Source organism: Triticum aestivum, chromosome 3A, assembly GCF_018294505.1.
Source record: "Triticum aestivum cultivar Chinese Spring chromosome 3A, IWGSC CS RefSeq v2.1, whole genome shotgun sequence".
Lineage (NCBI taxonomy): Eukaryota > Viridiplantae > Streptophyta > Magnoliopsida > Poales > Poaceae > Triticum > Triticum aestivum.
In genome coordinates this window covers 227,360,817-227,382,180 of record NC_057800.1, presented here as the reverse complement: position 1 = coordinate 227,382,180, position 21,364 = coordinate 227,360,817, and the positions used below count along the sequence as shown (strand labels likewise).

Sequence of the window (21,364 nt, the reverse complement as noted above, 5' to 3'; positions counted from 1 at the left end):
GCCGCCCCGCGTCATCTTCTCCTCGTCGACGCCCGATCCGGCCACCCTGGCCCCGACTCCGGCTAGATCCGGCCTCCCCGTCGTCGTGCCTCGCCATGGCCTCGCCTCCCGGCGCGGCCCAGCTCCGATGAAGCTCGAGATCCGGCCCTACCTCGAACCACGTGCAAGTCAACCCTAGATCTGTTCCTGAGAGGGTAAAATTCGTCTAAGTCCTTTTTCCTAGATTCATATGCCCATGTTCATCGTGCCGTAACTTTGCATCCGTAGCTCCGATTTGAGCATATAGCATATCAAAATGTTCGCCTCAGAGAGTACATCATTTCATCTCATTGCATCATTTTCATTTGAGCTCATCTTGATGCCTGAAATGCTGTTGGAAGAGAGCTATTTGAGTTAATTGTCAGATCTGCTGCTCCAATTAGATATTTGTCATTTTTTGCCATGATTATTGTGTGCATGATATGCCCTTGAGCTCTATATGTGTTTTGTTATATGCCATGTCATCTTTCCAGGGGTGCTATTCATGTATTTTTGTGATGTGTGTGGTGACTAGCACAAGCTTGCAAAGTGGTGCATTCGTTAATGCTGATTTCAGGGACTTAGCAATTCCACCAAGTCCTTGATCTGTTTATTTCAATATGCCACATGTTCATGTTGTTTCCTAGTGACCGTGCCTCTTTTGAGGATGATCAGTAAGGATGTTTTGTTAATATTGTAGTGATCTATCCATCCATGTCTTTGTTTGCAATTATGGAATACCCTAGCTTGAGTCAATCGAGCTCTATTTTTGCTATTTCGTGAATCTGGGCAGATTGTCTACTTGTTAGCGATTTTGCCGAGGATGTTGTAGTTGATCCGTGCATGCTATGTTATTGTTCTTGCCATGTCTAGCTTGTATAATGTGTATTCTTGATGGATGTATGCTTAGATTGTCATGCATTGCTCTGTAGTGAGTGCATCGAGCTCGTAATCATGCCTACTTGCTATCTGTTTTGCATGCTCCAGTTTTTCACTAAGTCTGTAACCTGATTATGTTTTTGCCATGTTCACATGCTTGCAATTGTATTTTCTGATCCCTTTTGGCTCAAGGTCACTAAGGGACTTTTGTTAAGCTATTTGAGTAGATCCATGCCATGCTTTACTTTGCCATGTTCAGGCCCTGTAGCTTATAGTTTTCATGCTCCAAAGTGTGCTACCTGATCTGAAATTCCAGACAAGTGTTAATTTCACTAAATCTGAGATCTATTTACCAATTGCATTTTTGCCATGCTTGTTTGAACCTGTTAATGGATGAATTAGCCGTAGCTCAGTGTTCATCTTTTGTTAAGAATAATGAATGGATCCCTGCCATGTATTTTGTTGCCATGATTGAGTGTCGTAGCATGCTCATCTTATTGCATTTAGATGGCTACTTGCTGTAAATCGCAGACCGGTGCCATATTTGAATTGCTTGCCATTTCCAAACCGTAACTCCGATTCCGGTGATCTTTATATCGTTTTCAAGCGAAATCATCCCACCTTTCTAGTGGCACACTTGGATTTCCAAGTTGAGGCCAGGTTCAATCATTCCTTGTCAAATCATGCATATGCATCGCATACCGCATCCCGCATATCATACCATGTTCATGTGTTGGTTGTTTACTATGTTGTGTGCTTCTTTCCGGTGTTTGCTTCTTCGGGTTGGATCCGATAACGTCGTGTTGTGAGGACCCGTTCGACTTCGTCCGTTTGTCTTCTTCATGGACTCGTTCTTCTTCCTTGCGGGATTTCAGGCAAGATGACCATACCATCGAAATCACTTCTATCTTTGCTTGCTAGTTGCTCGCTCTTTTGCTATGCCTATGCCGTGATACCTACCACTTGCTTATCATGCCACCTATATTGTGAACCAAGCCTCTAACCCACCTTGTCCTAGCAAACCGTTGTTTGGCTATGTTACCGCTTTGCTCAGTCCCTCTTATAGCGTTGTTAGTTGCAGGTGAAGATTGAAGTTTGTTCCTTGTTGGAACATGGAGATGTTGTTCCTTATTGGAACATGTTTACTTGTTGGGATATCACAATATAACTTATTTAATTAATGCATCTATATACTTGGTAAAGGGTGGAAGGCTCGGCCTTATGCCTGGTGTTTTGTTCCACTCTTGCCGCCCTAGTTTCCGTCATATCGGTGTTATGTTCCCGGATTTTGCGTTCCTTACGCGGTTGGGTTATAATGGGAACCCCTTGACAGTTCGTTTTGAATAAAACTCCTCCAGCAAGGCCCAACCTTGGTTTTACCATTCGCCACCTAGACTCTTTTTCCCTTGGGTTAGGCCAGCCCAAGGGTCATCTTTATTTTAACCCCCCCCCCCCGGGGCCAGTGCTTGTCTAAGTGTTGGTCCGAAATGGGCAGCCTGCGGGGCCACCTCGGGGAAACTTGAGGGCTGGTTTTACTCGTAGCTTGACCTATCCGGTGTTGCCCTGAGAACGAGATATGTGCAGCTCCCATCAGGATGTCGGCACATCGGGCGGCTTTGCTGGACTTGTTTTACCATTGTCAAGGATGTCTTGTAGAACCAGGATACCGAGTCTGATCGGAATGTCTCGGGAGGAGGTCTATTCCTTCGTTGACCGTGAGAGCTTGTCATGGGCTAAGTTGGGACACCCCTGCAGGGATTTGAACTTTCGAAAGTCGTGCCCGCGGTTATGGGCAGATGGGAATTTGTTAATGTTCGGTTGTAGAAAACCTGAAGTTGACCTTAATTAAAATACATCAACCGCGTGTGTAACCGTGATGGTCTCTTCTCGGTGGAGTCCGGGAAGTAAACACGGTGTTGGAGTTATGCTTGACGTAGGTTGTTTTAGGATCACTTCTTGATCATACTTTCTCGAATGTGCTTTGCCTTCTCTTCTCGCTCTCATTTGCGTATGTTAGCCACCATATATGCTAGTCGCTTGCTGCAGCTCCACCTCATACCTTTACCTCACCCATAAGCTTAAATAGTCTTGATCGCGAGGGTGCGAGATTGCTGAGTCCCCGTGACTCACAGATACTTCCAAAACCAGCTTGCAGGTGCCGATGAGTCCGAGCAGGTGACGCAACCAAGCTCAGGAGGAGCTCGATGGAGATCTTGTCCTTTGTGTTGTTCTGTTCCAGTTAATCAGTAGTGGAGCCTAGTTGGGGTCGATCGGGGACCTTTGTCGCACTTGGGGTTCTTCTTTTCTTTTGGTTCCGTAGTCGGACCTTGATTGTATTTGGATGATGTAATGTTTTATTCATGTAATTGTGTGAAGTGGCGATTGTAAGCTAACTATGTATATCTTTCCCTTATGCATTACATGGGTTGTGTGAAGATTACCTCACTTGCGACATTGCTTTCAATGCGGTTATGCCTCTAAGTCGTGCTTCGACACGTGGGAGATATAGCCGCATCGAGGGCGTTACATCAGGGTGTGATACCTTAGGGCTTTTAGCCATGAAGCATCTCCCAATTCTTTTATTTGGTGAGTCAAATATGTTGTAGGAGTTGGATGACACAAATGCAAGATTGGCAACACCTTCATATTGAGTATAGTTGGAGTCAGAGTGATAGCTTCTCTCGGAGTAGTTGTAGGAGTCGGAACTGGATACCCATTCACCAACGTGAGCTTGATGTCTTTATCTTATGTAGCTCTTTGATGACTTGTTCTTCCTTTCAGAATCCTTGCTTCTACGAGAGGGTCTTCGTTCATAACGACCATCTCTACTCCTCTCTTTTTGAGGTGAGTCATCTCTTTTCTTGTAGGGAGCCGTACACTCATTTGAGCAGTGTCTGGGTCTTCCACAATTGTAGCAATTATGATCACAACTAGAAAATCTTTTGTCATTGTAGGACCTTGACTTGGAGCTTCTCTCTTTGCTTCTATTCTTGTAAAATTTGTTGAAGTTCTTCAACATTAAGCTCAATTCTTCATTGGAGACTTGCTTTTCGCTTGATGTTGTAGGAGTATCACTTGAAGCTTTATAAGCACTGCTTGACTTGTTGTGGAGATCTTCTTTATCCTTGAGTGACATCTCATGAGCAACAATTCTACCAATGATTTCCGTGGGCTTGAGATCTTTGTAATTGGGCATCATTTGGATCAAAGTGCACACGGTGTCGTATTTCCATCCAAGGCTCTTAGGATCTTCTTGATGATGAATTTGTCGATCATCTCTTCACTTCCTAAGCTGGCAATCTCATTTGTGATGAGAGCAAGCCTAAGGGAATGCATTGTGGAGTAGTTATTAGATGATGGATTGCTAGAGTGACAGAAGTTTAAACCCTAGTTTATGCGCTACTTCGTAAGGGACCGATTTGGATCCAAAAGTTTAATGCTATGGTTAGATTTTATCTTAATACTTTTCTCGTAGTTGCGGATGCTCGCGAGGGAGTTAATCATAAGTAGGAGATTTGTTCAAGTAAGAACATCACCTAAACACCGGTCTACTCACATATCAAATTATCAAAGTAGCGAACACGAATCAAACCAACATGATGAAAATGATATGCTGAAATTCCCGTGTATCCTCAAGAACGCTTTGCTTATCGTAAGAGACCATTTTGGCCTGTCCTTTGCCACAAAAGGATTGGGCTACCTTGCTGCACTTTATTTACCGTTATCGTTACTTGCTCGTTACAAATTATCTTGCTATCAAACTACTTGTTACCGACTATTTCAGTGCTTGCAAAAAATACCTTGCTGAAAACCACTTGTCATTTCCTTCTGCTCCTCGTTGGGTTCGACAATCTTGCTTATCGAAAGGACTACGATTGATCCCCTATACTTGTGGGTCATCAACTAGCTCGCCCAAGGTCTCCAACGATGACCCTGTGATGGAAACAGGCTCCGACGACACCACACTGGAGCCCGCGCATGTGCACGCCAACTTCACCATAAAGCAGGCGTAGGCGCACAACAATGCCGCCATGGCGGAGGTGCAGCCCCGCGTCGGCGCATGAGGAACAACGGTACAATCTGTTCCTCCTGGAGCAGCACCGGCTAGCGGAGGGCCAGATCGACGGCGAGCGCGCGAGCGAGGAAGCCGTGGCAGCCATGGTCGCGGCGAACCCCAATTTCATCGTGGAGCAACGTGCGATCTATGAGGTTGTGCGCACTCAAGCCACCGTTCGCGAGGAAGCGGTCACTGCGCAGGCACAACTCTAGGTGATCACGAAGGGGTACAACGCTTATCGTGCCTCTTACGCGCCGCCGACGAACTATTCGATGGCCCGATGGACGACAAAAGCGCGGGCGCCACCATTTTCATTATGGACCTCACGTCCATCGGAGACGGACAGGTTGTGGACTCCCTCCAAGGATGAGTAGCGCACGGGAGACGGCACGGCCTTGTGTCCCATGTGGGTCAGTCTATCTATCGTGTTCTACTCTTTCTCGCCGAAGACCGCACTTTCACTTCACGATGCTTATCGTCGATGCTCTTGAAGACGACGGATGGAGGCAGTTCCAGATGGAGGAGACGGTGGATGAAGGAGGCGGTCCAGATGGGGGATACGGTGGATGAAGGAAGCGCTCATGGAGACGAAGATGAAGGACACGGCAGCGGTAGTTTTTTTTCTAAATATTCGGAATGTAACAAAAATTCATCATGTTTGCACGAATTTCGTTCATTCATGTAAATTATATTAACTTAAATAAAATTATGTCATGTTTAAACAAATTTTATTTTATTTGTTTATATTATTGCCTAAATGTATAGGCAACGTTAATTCTCAGTCCGTGGAGACGAATGTAGGGGAAATTTGCGGTTCGTCCTTACCCGCGCCGGTTGCCCCGCGTCCGTCCGCAGGAAAAACCAAAAGGCAAGCAAAGCAAGCAGCGCCGCGCAGCAAGATTCCTCGCCTCCTCGAGGTCGGGCCTTTCTCTGCTCGCCGTCACCGTCTGGTACCAGCGGGGGCGGGCGGGCCGACTGACGGGCGAGGGAGATGGGCGATGATGCCCGCGGCGGCGGCGGTGGCGGGGCGACCGCCGAGCCGCTGCTGAAGAGGGCGCGGTACCGCCCCAACTGCCCCGGGTGCAGGGTGGACAGGAGGAAGGAGGAGAGGGAGGGGCTCCCCGTCACGGAGCTCTGCTGCATGTGGCTCGTCACCATCTGCTCCTGTGCGTGATCGCCGCCCCTTCCCGTTCCTTCACGTCCCTTGTTTTTCTTTACCTCGGCTGATTCCTGTTTTTTCTAACAACTACTACTGCTGGATATCTATCATGCTCTTATAATAGTTACTACTCCCTCGGTCCCAAAATGTAAGATCATTTTTTTTGTTTTTTTGAGGGGATGTAAGATCATTTTTGACATATGGGACGGAGGGAGTACAAGGGAACCCCGTTATTTTCTGTCCCCTTTCGCTTGCTGCAAACGTTTTAATCAGTTGGAGCATGTTGTTTAATTCTTGCGTTCACCGTGGCTCATTTGTCCAGCCAGCGTGTGGACCGTACTTCTCAACTTCTGATATCCAACGTGTTAGTTGTTGCTCTCGTCGTTCTCCCTCTATTTAGCTCTTTTTTGGCTGAAGCACGCGGGCAGGTTTGGCCTGAAGAATGCAGGTTTGGCTCTGTTCACTTCCACTTGCTCTTGAGTTCCGATCAAACTTGCCTTCGTCGGTCCGTGCTTACCAACCTCCTGTTAGTCCTGCCCTCTGCATCCGCGGCATGCAACCATAATATCAACGAGGCCAAAGTCGAACAACAATGGTAGAACCATTGACTGAACCTCGAAAAAAAACCATTGACTGAAAAAACACCAACGATGGATTCACCTCCTTCTGCGGCAACGCCTTCGAGAAGGGAGAATGAGCTCACGCTGATGTCGCCACGTCCAGCCTGAGTTGGCTAGAAGAATGATTTCCATCCTGGATACTGGGCCCAACCAATCAAAGCCAGAACAACGGCACGGAGACAACACTTTCAACCAGGTAAGGACGCAATTCCGTCGTTGTTGGGTCTGATCAACAAAGGCCAGATCATAGAGTTTCATCCCAGTATATGAATCATTGTTTCATTCACCATCTTGATGACGGATCGCCCGAGAGTTACGCCATCTAGTACTTTGCACAAACTTCATGGTATCCACTAGAGTTAGCCGTAAAAGCATGCCACCACCGAAACTCCTAGTGCCGATGCACGAACACATGTCCAAATTAAAGACCAGGCTCGATTGGTAGTCCTTCGCTTCATGGGATGATCTTCACTCATAGCTTATTGAATTCATGCTCTAGTCAGTTCATCCAAAAGTCTGATTTGATGGAGAAGGATGGGCAATATATTTCAACACCCCCCTCACGTCTAGGCTCCTTCAGGCCTTAGATGTGGGAACGGTGTAAGTCATCACTATTTTAAAAAGTCCAAACTGATGGAGAAGGACATGCAATATAATTGAACACAGGAGTCAAAAAAATAAATTGAACAACCACCCTCACGTCGGCTCCTCCAGAGCTTAGGCGTGGGATCGATGTAGGCCGCAACTATTTTTATTTAACAGCGCGTTGGTCGGGTCTTGAACTTGAGACCTCTTCGCTCTGATATCATATTGAATTCATGCTCCCGGTTCATCCAAAAGTCCGAACTGATGAAATTCAACATAGTAGAACAGAGGTGGCGAGGCCATGAACTGCACATGATCCACCGATCCAGATGAAGTCGTTGGTACGCCATCGACGTGCATGCAGATGAGAGCACCTATGCCATGCTGCCGCATCGTCACCACCTGACCATGCATGACCGAGAGAGTCACCAAGCCCATGATGACATCACTACCATGGATACATGGATACAACCACAACTGTGACTACTTTCTCCACATTTGGTCAAGAAATGATGGTCAAGCAAAGGGACATGATTAGGTATTATACAAGAAGTTCTCTCACGTCACTTTTGGCCTGAGAGATGCTAGAGATCAAGCCCCCCATGTCCTCGACTCAGATTCTGACTGCTGAGACAGACACAATTGAGAATTTTCTCACTCGAACTCCCAATTGGGCGATCTTGTTATTTTTCGAAAGCTTATCTAGTGACTTTCCAGCAGTAGGATCCACTCCTCCAAATTCATTCCGAGTGCAAGAAATCGCCGAAACAGCCCGAGTTTGTCACAGAAGTTGAGTCATAAGGTGCTCCTGCCACCTCCACTTGAGTCATGGGCCCTGTACGACATAGGGTTGAGTTTTCCCTGCCTTGGGATGTGCGTCCACCCCCTTAGCCACCGAAGAACCAAGTAAACAAATGGGCCTTGTACGACAATGGCTAACTTTTGACTAAACAAAACCTAAAGAGAAGGCAACGAGGTTGATCTACTAATTTTTTTACTTGAGACTTGGGTGGAATCTTTTGTTACTCTCATACCCATTTAAAGATATTACTGATTTAAGATGTTATTGATTATGTCTTAAGCAAAACATCCCTTCATTATTGATCAGGAATTGATATTCTCATATTTGCATTTTGCAGCGTTGCCTATACAGTACGTGTTTCCCTTCTTGTATTTTATGGTGAGCAACAGGATTCACAATCTTTTTAAAACGTGCAATATGACTGCACATTTCTTCAATCATAACAGGAGAAGATTTATAAGTAGGATCAACAATTTCCATGTTCTATATATATTTTGAACCATGATAATGATACAAGCTTTGCATCAGATTATGACATTTTCGGTTCAAAATAAAAATAAGATTATAACATGTGGTGGAAATAAAGCTTTGCTCTTCTCACAGTTTTGTTGTTTTCTTTTCTTTCACTACCCAACAACATGAGTATTGGTAATGCCAACTATTTTTTGTAAATCTACTATCGATTGTCAACACTGCATATTCGTTTGCAGATAAGAGACCTGAACATTGCTAAAGAAGAAGAAGATATTGGATTTTATGCTGGTTTTGTTGGTACGTTTTCTTCAAAATGTAGTTTCTCTTTTGTATCAATCTTCTGAAACACTTTAACTGAGCTGTGTAAGGATATTGTTATATGAGGGGTATGCTTCAGCTTTATCTATCATGGTAAACTTATAATATCTGTTCTACAAATGAAGGTGCTTCATATATGCTTGGGAGAGCACTCACCTCTGTAATATGGGGAGTTGTGGCTGATAAGTATGGGAGGAAACCAGTTCTTCTAATTACCCTTTTTTCAGTGTAAGGATATACTTTAACAAGCTGCACTCTCAGATATGAGTCTTTCTTTGGTGTATTTTGACAGACGCACCAAAATTTAAGCAGTTCTTCTCATCTATTTCAGAATTATCTTCAATACACTCTTTGGACTCAGCTCTAGTTACTGGATGGCATTAACCACAAGAGGTCTGCTTGGGCTGTTGTCTGGTATGCTTGGACCAATGAAGGTACTTACATGTGCATGGGAGTGCTTTTCTCTCAGGTACTAGAACCGTCCATCGTGTTTTTGTAGCTTTGTGTTAGAATTCAACAGGCACATAAAAAAAAGTAGATCAACTCGAGATGCTGAATTTTTATGTGGAAAACCCTTGCGGAAACAGCAGATGCGCGGCAGTGCTCACCTATACCGAGAGAGTGTTACAACCACCAGACTAACAATGAGTCGTCAACACACACATCCCGTGCGGCTTACAACAGGTGTACGTAGGTGGCGGCCATGCAGCTCAAGTCAAAGCGGAAATCCAATCCGCTATGAAGAACCCATAACAATAATCTTAAACTCGTTCAGCAATTAAATATCCATTATGTGACGAAAGTCTCTTGGACATAACATCAATTAAGCATGAGCAGAGCTCAAACTTAGTAATAGGAACTGGCTTGTCATCATATCAGCATGATTTTTTTTTTGAACGGTCACCGGGGTGGAGAGCTTATCTTGAGTGCTTATCATGAGAGCATATCAGCATGATTATCATGAGTGCTTATCTTGCATACCTTCACATTACCTGCTGGCCTCTGTTCCGGTAGACTCTGGCCTCTTTACTTTCAATTTGAATTCATATATCAACACTTTCTTGACCAACTGCTAAGATAACACCGGTTCCTACTCTTATTTCAGTAGACTTAATTTTGTGGTGTTCTTCCACAAGAGAACGAAGTTTCCCAGATTCAGTTGTTCGTGATGCACACTGTGTTTAGCTTGTTAGCTTGTTCTGGATGAAGTTTGTTTTGTATTAGTAATCGAGGTCTTCGTAACTGGGATGGTTACACACCAGATAAATTTCAGCCAACCAGCTAGTGTTCGCATGGTGCACTATGTTTGCATTATCCAAAATAGTATAACTGCCCACTATGACGCCAATAAAACAAAACAAATTCACAAGCTAGAAGTCATGAGTGAGACGGTGATGATTATTAGGGTAAAAAGGTAAAATATATGACTGGATTACATTGTGTTCGACTCATTTGTGTCTTCAGGCTTATGCTTCAGAAGTATGTCGGAAAGAACACAGTCACCTGGCATTATCACTCGTAAGATGATCAAGTTGTTATTTCGAATTCTTCTTTTACTCACAGTCCCAACTTTATTGGACCATGATACAAACTCACATATTGCTATGTGCTGGGTAATCCATCAGATGTCCTCCTCACGTGGCATAGGTCTTATTGTTGGACCAGCCATTGGTGGTTATCTTGCACAGGTAATACGGTCCATTTAATATTTGCAGAATACTTACTTATGTATTATATTATCATCTAAGTATGTTTGATCTATGATGTTCCATTACTTCTGATCATGAGATTTTTGAACTCACAATACAGTCCATTTAATATTTGCAGAATACTTATGTACGTATTATATTATCATCTAAGTATGTTTGATCTATGATGTTCCATTACTTCTGATCATGAGGTTTTTGAACTCACATGCAAATTTAAAAATTATATACCTTATCAAGTATTTCCTGATTGTCCCTTCTCTAACTATCCTCATATAATTCATTTACCTGCTATGTACAGAGTTGGGTTCACTCTGGTATCCATCAGTGGTTCACCCATGATAACCAACATATGGCAAAGTATTCCCCACTTATATAAATTCTGCTAAAGGTTGATTATATTTGTCATTGTATTGCTACGCTATGTGCAAGCATGCACTAAAAGTAGTTATTTTGATTGATTCAAATTTCTTATGTCAACATACAATCATGATTAAAAATGGTTAGAAGCCTTGTAAGCTAATTTTGCTTGTGAACTCCAGCCTGCAGATAAATATCCAGGCATATTCTCTGTCAACTCCATATTTGGAAGGCAAGCATTTACTTGTGAATCCTTCTTATATATTTTGTTTCTTTGCTTTATGCGTCCTTCTGATATCGCTTTCTTCTCAGATGCTAATTCAGTTTAAACATGCATTGTTTTAGGTTTCCGTACTTTCTCCCTTGTCTTTGTATATCACTCCTTGCCATTGCCGCTGTAATTGCTTGCTTCTGGCTTCCGGTGAGTTTGTTGTTCCTAGATGCATACAACTAATGGTTCATTTGTATTGAAGCAAACATCATGTTGGGATAAAAATAAACATTTTTCTCAATTAATATTTACTGGAGCTGCATGCTCCCTGTAGGTTCTAAATGATACTAGTTTTTCTTTTTTGAGGAATCATACTGGATTTTAATGGTGGCTGTAATCTTGTGTTCCGACGAACACTTGTTTGTCATGACGGAGAGTAAATCTTCCATTGTAGAAAACGTGCTGATAAACTGTGATATTATACTACGGTAGTGATAGCACATCTGTTCTATGTAGCAATATGTATTGTGCATCTTGATCTGAAACACAGCTAGAGCAACTAGTCAGTTTTGTAGGATCCGAAAGTAGATCATTGATGCTTCTACAAGTTTCTGAAGATGCAAAACAATACCAACAGTTTGATAACATTAGTGAAAGGAAATCTTTTTTGACACCGAAATCATTATATAGCCTCTACATGGAGCCCCACATAACACGTAGCACATGAACTCACCTGTACTTAACATGTCTGCAATGTTGCAGGAAACTTTGCATAAACACACTGAAGACACAATGTTAAATAGTTCGACTGAAGCTGTTGAAGAACCTTGTTCTGATTTAAATGCTGAACAAAGTGGTAGTGACTGTCTCAGTTTATTCACAAACTGGCCATTGATGTCCACTATCACTGTATACTGCATTTTCTCTCTCCAGGACATGGCTTATGCAGAGGTAGCATGTGCTGTTTTATTGCTGAGATATATTTCCGTTGTTTTTTAGCATCTCATAGTTTTACTTACATTGCCATTATTATTATTGGATTTCATTCTGGAAGACGTAAATTGCAGGTATTTTCGCTTTGGGCTGTCAGTGACAGAAAATATGGTGGACTAAGCTTTTCTTCTCAAGATGTGGGTAGGGTCCTTTCAATCTCAGGTAGTATTCATTGACATTTTTATTTTTTAACATCGTGAGTCCCTTTTTTGACGGAACCTCGTCAGAGGGCGGGGAGCTCCCGCATTGCATTAAGGAGAGAGTTGGTCCAGTTAATAAGGGGAACCGGACCCAAAAACCATACATGGCACGGTTAATTAAGGGAAACCGTCGACCCTGAAATAGGGATCCAAGAAAAGCTTGTGATACGACTATTCATACATCAATGAGGCACATTTGATATATCTAAACTTGCCTATAAATAAAACACATGTTGTGTCTGTGGCACAGATATGCAGCTTTATCTAGATTGACATGAGTGAAATATATGCTCAATTTGAAGAAGTTATGCTAGAGCAATAATTTATATGCAAATATGTGATGACGGGAACTCACTAGTAACTCAGCATGTCATTTCTCAGGTGTTGTGCTCTGCTGTGTTTCACGTGCAAAGTTTGGTGTACTGACTGTACTTTTTGTCAGGTCTCTTACTCCTAATATATCAAATTTTGATCTATCCATTGGTTGCAAACTCTATAGACCCCATCACATTAGTCCGTGCAATTGCGGTAAGACTATTTATTGCTTGTTCGATCAGCTTAGTTATATTTTAATGGTTAAACTTATTAGATATTCTGATGTGCAGCTATTGACAATACCACTTCTTTCGAGCTATCCATTCATGCCTGCATTATCAGGGTCCATTCTTCAGTTGGCACTAAATTGTGCGTCTTTTCTGAAGAACTCTTTCTCAGTGAGTGCAACGATCTTAAATTTCTGTGTGAAACAAATCTTTAAGTTTGAGCATTCTACTAAGTATATTTCAAGTCTTGTCTATCTGTCTTAGTGTTGGCTAAGCATAACTGCAAGTATTGCTTCCCGAGACTCTTTCTTTGTTAGTAGAGAATAGCAGCAATACAAATACCAACAGGCTGCTAGTTACCAACAAGCTGTCTTACATATTTCAACTCAAGGGAGCCACTATTAATTGCTACAAAAGTTTACTCGTGCTCTCAAAACCATTTCAGGTAACTACCATGACTGTGTTCAACATTTTAATGAATGATGCTGTGGTAAGTTCACGAGATTCCTAACAATGGGTCAAATGAATAGCTATCTTCCATCCATTCCTACGAAAACTGGTAATATCATTTTGTTTTCTAACCGTGAGATACACATTACAGAGTCAGGACCTAAGAGCCTCAGCCAATGGCCTTTCTGTAACACTAATGTCCATCTTTAAAACTATCGCTCCAGCTGTTGCAGGAGTTATGTAAGTATCCATGCTCCAGCTCATTACATACTTATTGCGACCACATAAGCGAAATATAGCACTTGACAGTAATATCCAGATTAGTTCCAGAGTTGGCTTTTGAGCTGCTCTGCATTCATCCAATATTTTCTATTGCAAACAGCACCTATCTCAGTTCCGCAAATAGTTGTATTTTTTCTTGCGAGTCAGTTTGTTGACAATGAAAAATTGAACAGAAGATAGTTTTTTTGGTTATTTTCCACTCTCAAGTTCTTCCTTCTCGGCAACATTGTCAATAGCATAGCTCATCATCGTATGTTTGTATACACCTCGGTGTCACATTTGTATGCAGTCGACTGTTTTTTCCCTGTATTTTCAGGACAAAAAATGCTCTCCACCTTATCATGTAAATTGCATTTTTCCTTGTAGATTCTCATGGGCTCAGAGGCGTCAAACAGCTCCATTTCTTCCAGGTATTTTATACTTGACTTTGTTTTAACTGCATGTACAAAATTTTCTATCACCCTGTCATATGCAAATCTTTAAATCCTCTAAATCGAAGGATTAAAATACAGAAGTAAATGTTTAACATTTCTGTTTAAAGGGAAACTGTAGTTTGGTAGTGTCGAATCAATGGTAGTATGGTACATAGTGAAAGGTATAATGGTTGTGAACGCAATCTCTTCATTTGCTCGACTCTAGACATTTAGGTTTGGTTAAGTTATGATTTTCTGGTAAGATTAATCTTGCGTTTGACATGGATACCTGCTGTGAATTATCCTTTGCAGGCGACCACTTGGTGTTCTTTATGCTGAATGTGTTCACGGTTATCGGTCTTATGCTCACCTTCAGACCGTTCTACGCTAGAAATGGCACGTCGAATCATTAATGTAGTGACACCATACATTAGGACCTGGACAAGGACCAAGATCTAACAGTTTGGCTCTTCGCTATTTTAGCGACACGATCTTCCATATTACGGGTTCTTTCTTGAAGTGCCTGCACTTCATTAGTTACCAACAATTTTCGTGGTCAGTTGACCAAGTAGGTTATCATGAGACTTTGAGATATTGGTATAGGTTTTGCTCTACTTGGTTTGAGCAGTCATAAAAGCGTTGAGGGTTTCTTCAACTGAAGGTCTATTACCTGTGCTTGTCCTATAATTATTTGATGCTCCTTGGTTGGTTGGTTATGGTGGTTTAGGATAATTATTTGAAGCATAATTTTGGTTCCTCAAATTGGGGTTGTAATTATTATGAGCTATGAGGATAACATTTACCTCTTCTTTACCTTTGATCATGCCAATCAGTTCATCGATTTTTTGGCGGTTAGTGCTTCATCCTTCTCTTCAGAGATGGAGTTCACCTTCTTCGTGGTAGACCTTTCAAAGGGAAAGAAGAGGTAAGTGTTAACCTCATAGCTCATAATGGCATGGTTTTCTTGCATCTCATGGAGCAACCTTTTTGTTTCCGTAATTGGTCTTCCCATGATGGTTTCTCCTGCAGCAGTGTCTAGCATACTTCTGGACAGGGGGATACGAACATTATAAAATAAATGAAGAATCAATCATTCTTCCATCCCATGATTCGGACAATTCTTATTGCCTTTTTCATCCTATCCCAAGCAAGCACTAGTGGCTCACGATATTCCTGCTTAAAACCTATAATGTTAAGAGTGTAATTGCATAATCTTAGCATGTGGGAAAACTTTGTCATAAACATGCTGCAACACAAGTTTCATGAGGTAATGGTTCCTTTAGGCAAGGCTAGAAGTCATTTCTTAGTGTTTACTCTTAAAGAAACAGGAAAAGGATGCAACTTCAATGCGTCAGGCTCATAATCTTTTGTACGTGTCATATCACATAATTCAGTGAAAGTATGTAAATGCATGTTGATATCTTCAGATGCGGAGCCATCGAATTGGTTCCATTGAACCATGGTGACCAAGTGTTGTTTAATCTCAAATTGCTCGGCAGCAATATCAGGTAAAGCGATAGGAGCGCACATAAATTTCTCATCGGGAGTTGCAAAGTTCCTAAGTTTCTTTGCCGTGACAAATTTCGGGTTTAAGAAAAATAAACAAAAGACAAAAACTAACTAAAACTGAAACAAAAAACTGAAATAATACCTTTAGTCACCTGGCTAGGGTAGCGATGATGATTCCCGGCAACAACGCAGAAAATGGTTGATTACCTTTGACCCGGCTATGGATGTAGATAGTGTTCACCTCTTTCCCCAAGGATGACCTTGGGTATCGAACCCACGAGGAATTCTGCTATTAGGCAAGGATTCAAGCAAGCTATCATTCTTGAAAGAAATTTCAGTTCTTAGACCGAAAAAATAGTAGTTGTGATTAAAACAGAGATCAAATACCACTTGGGTTAACAAGCGTCGTCGAGGTCTGGAAGTGTCTGACAAGTGCCCTCTCTGTGCTTTGGAGCCGGAGGACACGTTCCATGCTTTTTTGCAGGTGCCCGCTGGCGGTGGCGCTCTGGCAAACCATGGCGGACCAATGGCGAATCCCGGATGTCGCATCATTCCGCCGGACGGGATCGGAGTGGCTTGCCCAAGCCCTTTGCGATCTGCCGGATATGGAGAGGATGGAGCTCATGATGACTTTGTGGCGATGTTGGTTCGTTCGCAACGAGCTGGTGCACCACAAGAAGCCGCCGCCGATTGAAGTGTCCAAACGCTTCCTCACCAGCTACGTCGACTCTTTGGTGGGGATTCAGAACAATCCAGAGGCGAGTCTCACCAAGGGGAAGCATGTGGTTGATACGATTGTCCCCAAACGGATCGTGCAACGGGAAGTCCAAGCGCCGCCAGTGCCGCTGCACTGGTCCAGACCAGCCACGGGGTGGACAAAGCTCAACATTGATGGATCCTTTAGTGCCACGGGTGGAGAGGCCGGAGCAGGCATGATCGTTCACAGCGAAACCGGTGATATCATCTTCTCCTCCTGCAGGGAACTACGGATGTGCTCTGAGCCCCTTGAGGCCGAGCTACATGCATGCATGGAGGGCTCAATCTAGCACTGTAGTGGACTCTGTTGCCTATTGTGATGGAAACGGACTGTTCGGTGGCACTACATGCGATATTAGCTCCAGTGCCGGACAGATCTCGTTTTGCTATGCTTGTCGACCAGGTTAGACGCTTGATGCCAGGAGGTAGAGAAATAAAGATGGTTCATGTATGTAGAGAGGAGAATAGGGTAAGCCACTATCTTGCGAACTACGGTAGAGTTCATAAACGCATGATTGTGTGGCTGGGATCGGGACCGAAGAAGGTCCCAGATTTGTGTAAGGCCGAGGCCCTTTATGTGTGAGAAATGAAATTTCTTTCACCCGCAAAAAAAAGAGATCAAATACATGAAGATAGGCATAGGCATGTGGACTTTACTTACAACATTATAGTTGCACTTAGGATCTTCTCTTAATTTCCAATATGGTGATGTGGTCTCAACAATTAGATATGGGGAATGCGTCCAAATAATATCACAACCAATCAACAACCTACATCGTGAGTCTATTGTCCAAACAAGGCCCTTACCGTCACATGGGGTTACGTCGATTATTAAGGATTTCTCCAAGCCAACACAATTGGCGTTCAGTGACTACACCTCATGATTCCTTGTTAGGTCTTTTCGGCTACCGAACCAATCCTTACTTTCATAGGCGTTGGTGTAACCTTCTACGTGTCCCTGCACTTTATTTCCTCCTACGTTTTTTGGATGCAATGGAAAAAAGTGCTCCCTGTGGTTTTTTTTGGGTGGATCGGGCATGACGAAGGTCCGGATACCCGTAAACCTCTCCTACATTTGGTTTTGGTTTGTGTGATTTTAGACTCCAGTATGGTTTGGACAAATTTAATGACCCACGTTGACAAAATATTTGGACCATTCGGTCTACACATTTAAAGGCGATTTGGTGAACCACATTGAAGTTGCCGTTACAAGGGTGAATCGTTTTGTTGGATGCGTTATACCGTTCGCCAGCTAGGGTTGACATTTGTGAACCGCCTAGATTGCAGTTTAAGTGTGCTTGGGGACGGCAGTTTTACAAAAGGCATGGCATTTTATTTATTTTAGTGCATTTTCATCTAAAAACTGCCACCATCAAATCTTGATCGTGTGGCGTGTGGAGGGGTTGCTGGAGGGATGTTCCTGGCGACTGTTCGCCAGGTAATAACATTGCCAAAAAGAAAAAAAAAAGCAGTAGAGCGTGATTTTGAGCCGCGGTACAAAGGTACCCGTAGCAGGTTGCCCCTATCCGTATCCGGTCGCCTAAATATTTTCCTCCCTGTCGCCCTCCCTCCTTCCTTTCCTCCACTCGCGCTTCGCTCTCAGATCCCTTCTCCTCCGTCTCGCCCGCGTGTTGGGGTAGGAGCCATGGCGGACCAGCTCACCGACGACCAGATCGCCGAGTTCAAGGAGGCCTTCAGCCTCTTCGACAAGGACGGAGACGGTTCGATCCCTTCTCTGTTCTCTTTCAACATGTACTACTATATGATTTGCACGACTCCATTCGATGTGCGCGCACTCGCTGTGGTTGATGCGGCGCCTTGCACTGGCGCGTGGATGTGTTGGGTGGGAGATCTGATCGACGTAGCGTATATGCGTTTGCTGGTCCGAGTGGATCGCGGCGGGATTGGTTTGCGGGGTGCTCAAGATGCAGTAGATCTTGCATTCCTTTTCTCCACTCCTTGTGGATTCTGGTTCCATACATTCTTGTCTTGCCAGCGCTATCAACCCGTCACCGTCCAGTGTTCTGGTATTGCTGCGCCTTATGCTCGTCCGTTCCGGCTGATCGCTGAGCTGTCTGTCATAGCGAAGGCTTCAGCCGGCTGTTTGGTCGTTCCTTCAGATCTCTTTCAGTGGAGCAACTGATGACCTTGCAAAGTTCCAAAAAAAAAAGGTTCTACTAGGAAGAGATTGAATTATGAGAGAAGGTGGCATCATGGGGTTGCTGCGGTTAGCATGGGTCTACCGCCCACACATCTAGTGGTGTCTGCAGCTTAAGAAAACCGAGGGTGCAGCATGGGTGATCACACAGCATGGCCGGTGGCACTGTTGCTGCTGAGTAGGTTGCTAGAGCATGGTGGGTCACTAGTCATCAGTCTCTACTCTAGATTTAGCTGGAACAGCAGTGACGAGGTGTGCTGCGAAGTGGTGTTACCGTGTTAGGGTTATAGGATCATGTAATACCCATAATTCTGTACTTGTATGTTAGTAATGGGGAACTACTACTGACTTGGAATTTATCTAGGCTTTTGGGTCTTTTTCTATGGATGACATGGGCATAGAAGTGGGATAGCATGATTAAATTTTGCGTTGCTCAAACTGCACATTTTCTTCTCAGTGAATGCAACATCGGAGTTTCTCTGGTTTTGCCTATCATGCTATGGTGGTGCTAGTGTGAGACTGATAACATGGAGAATGCATGTGATGGCTTGAAAAGTTATTGGTATTGATGTTTACTGATTGTATGAAACATTAGTTGAAGTAATTTACATGTTACCAGCTTACTGATTGACAGAAAATATATCTGTAAGTTGCTTACTGATTGACATGCAACCTATTACAGCCAAGCAAATCTTTGCTATAATAGGTTGCATGTCTTACTCTTCTATTTATTTGGGCTTTGGTACTGATCAAGTCGATGGAATGTTTACCCAAATACTTTTCTGGATAGTTGTGTTCCAGATAGTCAAGCCTTGAATGTTCTTATGAAATTTCATCATTGTCCACTTAAACTGTATTTGTATTTATTTGCTACCCTTGAATGATTTCATGCACCCAAAATTCCAGATGAAGAAAGGGACTGTAAGATTTGTTCTGATGGACCCAATCATTGGTCCATATTGTCTTTTGCATTAGCATAGCTGAAATGATCTCTAATGGTTAAATAAATGTAAATAATATTTGAGTCCAACTGTCCATTGAAAACCCCCAAGTTCGTTATGTTCTTGTACTGCACATCCATGTGCAAATGTGGCTTATAAATTTCTATAAGATCATTTTGAAGATTCGCCCATTACTGGCACATTTCATATAGAATACGTGCAGCATTTTACATATGATATGATGATTTTATTGCACAATTACTTGTGTTTTTCTGCATACTTGTGGGTTTCTGTATTCCCATCTAATAGTCAGTGTTTCAAGTGGGCAAGTCGAATCAAGTTGCACCTGACTGGCCAGGTGACTAGTCTGACTATAGATGCTGACTAGTCAGTGACTATTTGACAATTAGCTAGGCTTGCATAGTGAGGCCATTTAGACAGCTGGCAATAGGTTTTCAAGTCATACTTGGTGTGTCTGGTTTGAGCCCAAGCCAAACCCCACCAAAAATTTGGCTTAGGTTTTGTCTGCCCATGTTTTGGCCACTGCTGGCAAGAAAATTGTAAGTGGGCTAAGGGGCATGGACGCATGGTCATGCCAAATTTTTGTCAGCCATCCAAGCAAGAACCAAAATTCAGTCATAACCAAAACAATCATTAGGTTTGATTTGGTTGCAAACAAACCATTCCCATCTTCCATGTTAAGACCTCTTTTATTGTGCACAGAATTGAATTGCTGACATAAATCTCCGGGGCATTTCATTCTAGCACAATATTACCATTGTATATATATGAGCAATGCTACACCTACGTAAAGCTGCCATACGTGATTAACGTAACAGCCTAGGTGGCATATCTTTGTTGGACAAAATTAGAAAATTAGGGGAGGGGCCCACCTAGTTGAATTCAAGGGGGGGGGGGGGGGGGGGGGTTTACGTAGGTTTAGCATTTTCGTGTATATATTTGTAGCGTTTTTGTATATATATTTGTAGAAGAAGTTTAAATTGTTAGACTAAAAAACTGTCTGCCTCCTGAACAGGCTGCATCACCACCAAGGAGCTTGGAACTGTGATGCGCTCGCTGGGGCAGAACCCCACTGAGGCAGAGCTTCAGGATATGATCAATGAAGTGGATGCTGATGGCAATGGAACGATTGACTTTCCTGAGTTCCTCAACCTGATGGCGCGTAAGATGAAGGACACTGATTCCGAGGAGGAGCTTAAGGAGGCTTTCCGCGTGTTTGACAAGGACCAGAATGGTTTCATCTCGGCAGCTGAACTCCGCCATGTCATGACCAACCTTGGTGAGAAGCTGACAGACGAGGAGGTGGATGAGATGATCCGTGAGGCTGATGTCGATGGTGACGGCCAGATCAATTACGAAGAGTTTGTGAAGGTGATGATGGCCAAGTGAGCTGTCATACTAAGCTAGTTCTATCTCGATGTTAGCAGCTAGTCTAGCCTTGAAAACTGACAGCAGTTGGTACTACTGTTAAGTCCAGTGAATGAACATATTGTGCGCTCAGGGATGTTGAGAATTTCGTTTGGATTTTCTTGCAGTTGTGTTTCCTTTGTACAATGTAGCTTTCTTTCCAAATTGAGATCATGAATTTGCTGTAGTTTATGCCTTCCTGGTATCAAGTTGCAGTTGCATGGATATATGATATTTTGTGTGTGTGTGTGTGTGTTATCAACTTCTTGGGGTGCAGTTTTTCAAAAAAAAAACTCCTTGGGGTGCAGGATTTCGTTGTGGTTTACCAGTAGTGATCTAGACAGTGTAGATGTAGTACTTATTTTTCTTTCTCTTTTTTGCGCCCCCCCCCCCACCCCCCCACCCCCCCCCCCCCCCCCCCCCCCCCACACACACACACACAAAATCCTGCGAGACTTGAACCCCCGAGTATGAGACTGACAAAGTCATGCGTTCCAAATAAA

The 21,364-nt window shown here is 43.3% G+C and overlaps 2 protein-coding genes across 4 annotated transcripts; both read left to right on the top strand.

The window, feature by feature from the left end:
- Window positions 1-5,772: 5,772 nt before the first annotated feature.
- LOC123061065 (probable peptide/nitrate transporter At3g43790) lies at window positions 5,773-15,953 on the top strand. 3 transcript variants are annotated; one of them, XM_044483976.1, is made up of 17 exons: window positions 5,773-6,120; window positions 8,458-8,498; window positions 8,831-8,891; window positions 9,038-9,140; window positions 9,244-9,346; window positions 10,377-10,430; window positions 10,538-10,600; window positions 11,161-11,210; window positions 11,324-11,399; window positions 11,952-12,140; window positions 12,257-12,344; window positions 12,825-12,910; window positions 12,988-13,095; window positions 13,370-13,414; window positions 13,526-13,614; window positions 14,023-14,066; window positions 14,382-15,953. In XM_044483976.1, exons 1-17 carry the CDS (start codon window positions 5,946-5,948, stop codon window positions 14,480-14,482), a joined length of 1,476 nt encoding a protein of 491 aa, XP_044339911.1. In that variant the 5' UTR covers window positions 5,773-5,945; the 3' UTR covers window positions 14,483-15,953. The 3 variants fall into 3 exon arrangements, with proteins under 3 accessions (XP_044339911.1, XP_044339913.1, XP_044339912.1); XM_044483978.1 differs by having other exon boundaries at window positions 5,876-6,120; window positions 8,458-8,470; XM_044483977.1 differs by lacking the exon at window positions 8,458-8,498 and having other exon boundaries at window positions 6,019-6,120.
- Window positions 15,954-17,810: 1,857 nt separating this feature from the next.
- On the top strand, window positions 17,811-21,088 carry LOC123061064 (calmodulin-1). The gene is made up of 2 exons (XM_044483975.1): window positions 17,811-18,055; window positions 20,470-21,088. Exons 1-2 carry the CDS (start codon window positions 17,980-17,982, stop codon window positions 20,841-20,843), a joined length of 450 nt encoding a protein of 149 aa, XP_044339910.1. The 5' UTR covers window positions 17,811-17,979; the 3' UTR covers window positions 20,844-21,088.
- The last annotated feature ends 276 nt before the right edge of the window (window positions 21,089-21,364 follow it).

Coding starts and splice junctions, on each gene's coding strand:
- LOC123061065 (XM_044483976.1), top strand. CDS start 5,946: ATGGGCGATGATGCCCGCGGCGGCGGCGGTGGCGGGGCGACCGCCGAG. Junction 12,345..12,824: donor TAGGGTCCTTTCAATCTCAG/GTAGTATTCATT, acceptor ACTTTTTGTCAG/GTCTCTTACTCCTAATATAT. Junction 14,067..14,381: donor AACAGCTCCATTTCTTCCAG/GTATTTTATACT, acceptor TATCCTTTGCAG/GCGACCACTTGGTGTTCTTT.
- LOC123061064 (XM_044483975.1), top strand. CDS start 17,980: ATGGCGGACCAGCTCACCGACGACCAGATCGCCGAGTTCAAGGAGGCC. Junction 18,056..20,469: donor CTTCGACAAGGACGGAGACG/GTTCGATCCCTT, acceptor CCTCCTGAACAG/GCTGCATCACCACCAAGGAG.